Source organism: Buceros rhinoceros, unplaced genomic scaffold (genome assembly GCF_000710305.1).
Source record: "Buceros rhinoceros silvestris isolate BGI_N320 unplaced genomic scaffold, ASM71030v1 scaffold21571, whole genome shotgun sequence".
Classification (NCBI taxonomy): Eukaryota; Metazoa; Chordata; class Aves; order Bucerotiformes; family Bucerotidae; genus Buceros; species Buceros rhinoceros.
The window spans coordinates 23,854-26,159 of record NW_010393980.1 but is presented as its reverse complement, the minus strand read 5'-3'; the positions used below and the strand labels follow the sequence as shown (position 1 = coordinate 26,159).

Here is a 2,306-nt window from a genome sequence, read left to right as displayed (position 1 = left end):
GGCTGCCCCCCTCCCCTTTTCCCTCGCCCCCAATGGGAAGCCACAGGCCAACTCTGCCGGGCAGTGGCAGGACCCGACGCCCTGTTTTGTACTCAGGCTGTGGACAGCAAAGCCACAGCTGCCCAAGGAGGAGGAGCATGGGGGCTGCAGAGAGGTGCTACTTACAGTCAGGCCAGGATCTCCTGCTGGGCCGGGGCTCCCCTGCAAGAAGAGCACAGGGATTTCAGGCACAGTTTTCCCAAGAGTTCTCTTTTTGGGAATTAGATGTCTGGGACACCAATCCCATGGCTTTTTGCAGAGGTCTGCCACAGGAAGGGTAGGAAAGCCTCATGGGGAGCCAGCAGACATGCCTGGCAGCTGGTGTTCCCTACAGCAAGTTCTGCTGCGGGGAGACCTGCTGTGCCCGCTGGGCTTTAGAGCATCAAGGGGAAGTGGAGAGGAGAGGACGAAGCTGGAGCATCTGCTCAGACACGATGGCATGGTACTACTGTACCTCGCGGCCTTGTTCGCCAGGTGGACCGCGGAGCCCGGGCTCCCCTCCTGGGCCAGGATCGCCCTGGGGAAGAAACAAGGAAAGGTCAAGCATTTCCCCGGCAAGGCTGGCGATGTAACTGCTGGTGTTTGAGGCTCCTCCTGACCCCCTCATCAGGCACAGCCCTGCTAAGCGTGGTCACCAGCCTGCCACAGCCAAGCCTGGGGACACGGGGCACGCAGGAGAGGGCAGTCTGTCCCCAGCACGCCCTGGCAGAGGTGTGGAAGTGGGACTCTGAACCCGTGGGCAGTGCAGGAAGTCTGCTTACCGGTTCCCCCTTCACTCCTTTGGTCCCTTGCACTCCTTTCGGTCCAGGCTCACCTCTTACTCCCTGCTCAAAGGAAGGAGAAACAGATCATGGAGCACATCTGGATGTGCTCAGGCAGAGGCACTACTGCTATCAGCGCGTCATGGAGCACCTGCTAAACCAGCAGCTCAGCGCAGAGCAAACAGATGGTGTTTGTACAGGCCAAGTGCAAACTTCCTTCTTAACTAAGAACAAGGAAGTTTTGCAAAGCATAATTCAGATGGCTTCAAAAGGAGATGGGCTTGGGATACACCCAAGCGCAGCTGCAGGGAACAGCCAGGGCTCCGCAGCCACACAGCCAGGACAGGGTGACAACCACTTGGCGTTTCAGTCAGTACAAAAAACAGGCGACAGCAACAAACACACTCACCTTGGGTCCTGGCAGCCCCTTCTCACCCTTGTCACCCTGCAAAGGGAGAGGAAGGAGAGGTCAGCACCCAGCCAGTACCAGCCCCCCACCATTGCCCACGTACATCCAAGGTTTGCAGTGAGGGATACAAAGCTGAGCAGCAGCAGCTGTAGCTTCAGACTGATGGCTGGGGTAGAGGGCACAGCCATGTCCCCATCACCACCACTGAGGCTGGGGTCCCCAGCATCGCTGCCAGGAGGCTAACGGAGCTCCAGCCAGGTTCAGTCCTGGTGTTCAACCCCCATTACCCACTTTGGGAGCTTCACTTTTTTGTGACCATGATCAATTTTCTTCCACTTTCCCTCTTCTCCCAGGCTGCTTGGCTCCAACAGCAACCTCCACCAAACCAGGCTTTCTCACAGCATGTATATCTGTGCTGGACGAGGCACATACCTGCGGTCCTCTGGGTCCAGGGTAGCTAAAGCCAGGTCTGCCTCTGTCACCCTTTGATAGCAAAAAAAAAAAGATAGCCTGTCAGAAACCAAACCCAGCCTTTCTGACCTGGCAACGCCAGTGACTGTCAGAGCCGTTTTCGTCTTCTCTCGGGGTGAGACACCACCAGCAGCTGCAACTTCTGCAGCTGGCCCTGAAACACTGGGACCGGCTGCATGGCGCAAGGCTTTGCAGGGCCTGGGGAACATCACCTGCCAGGGACACCCCAGAATCTGTGCAGGGTGAGGGGTGTAATCAGAGCTGCCTTGGCCAGAGCAAGACCTACATCTCTGCTCCATGGGGAGGCTCAGGTTTGAGTCATTCTGTTTCCGAGGTACACAAGTTTCTGCAGTGGAAACCAGCTTTTTTTTTTTTTAAATAATAAATACTTTCAAATAATAAATGCTTTCAAATGCGGAGTTGCATTCAGGTACTTCACCTTTGGTCCTGGTGGTCCGGCGTCACCTCTTGGGCCCAAGTCACCAGGGTCTCCACGTGATCCCTGCAGAACAGCGTTGGGGAGAGAGGAGGAAGTGGGTGAGGACGTTCCCCGCAGCTCCCTGGCTGCACGGGCGACCACGCAGGAGAAACCAGCTCTTGAGGTGATGCTGCAAAAGCATCTCCCC

The 2,306-nt window shown here is 56.7% G+C and overlaps 1 protein-coding gene across 1 annotated transcript in view; it reads right to left on the bottom strand.

Moving 5' to 3' along the window:
• Positions 1–2,306, bottom strand: part of COL6A2 (collagen, type VI, alpha 2) — a 24,105-nt gene that overhangs the window by 11,645 nt on the left and 10,154 nt on the right. The window contains exons 17-22 of the mRNA XM_010145101.1: positions 2,120–2,182; positions 1,642–1,692; positions 1,210–1,245; positions 801–863; positions 494–556; positions 166–201 (exon numbers count right to left, since the gene is read on the bottom strand). Coding sequence (XP_010143403.1) covers positions 166–201; positions 494–556; positions 801–863; positions 1,210–1,245; positions 1,642–1,692; positions 2,120–2,182 — 312 coding nt within the window. The remainder of the gene's footprint in view (positions 1–165; positions 202–493; positions 557–800; positions 864–1,209; positions 1,246–1,641; positions 1,693–2,119; positions 2,183–2,306) is intronic.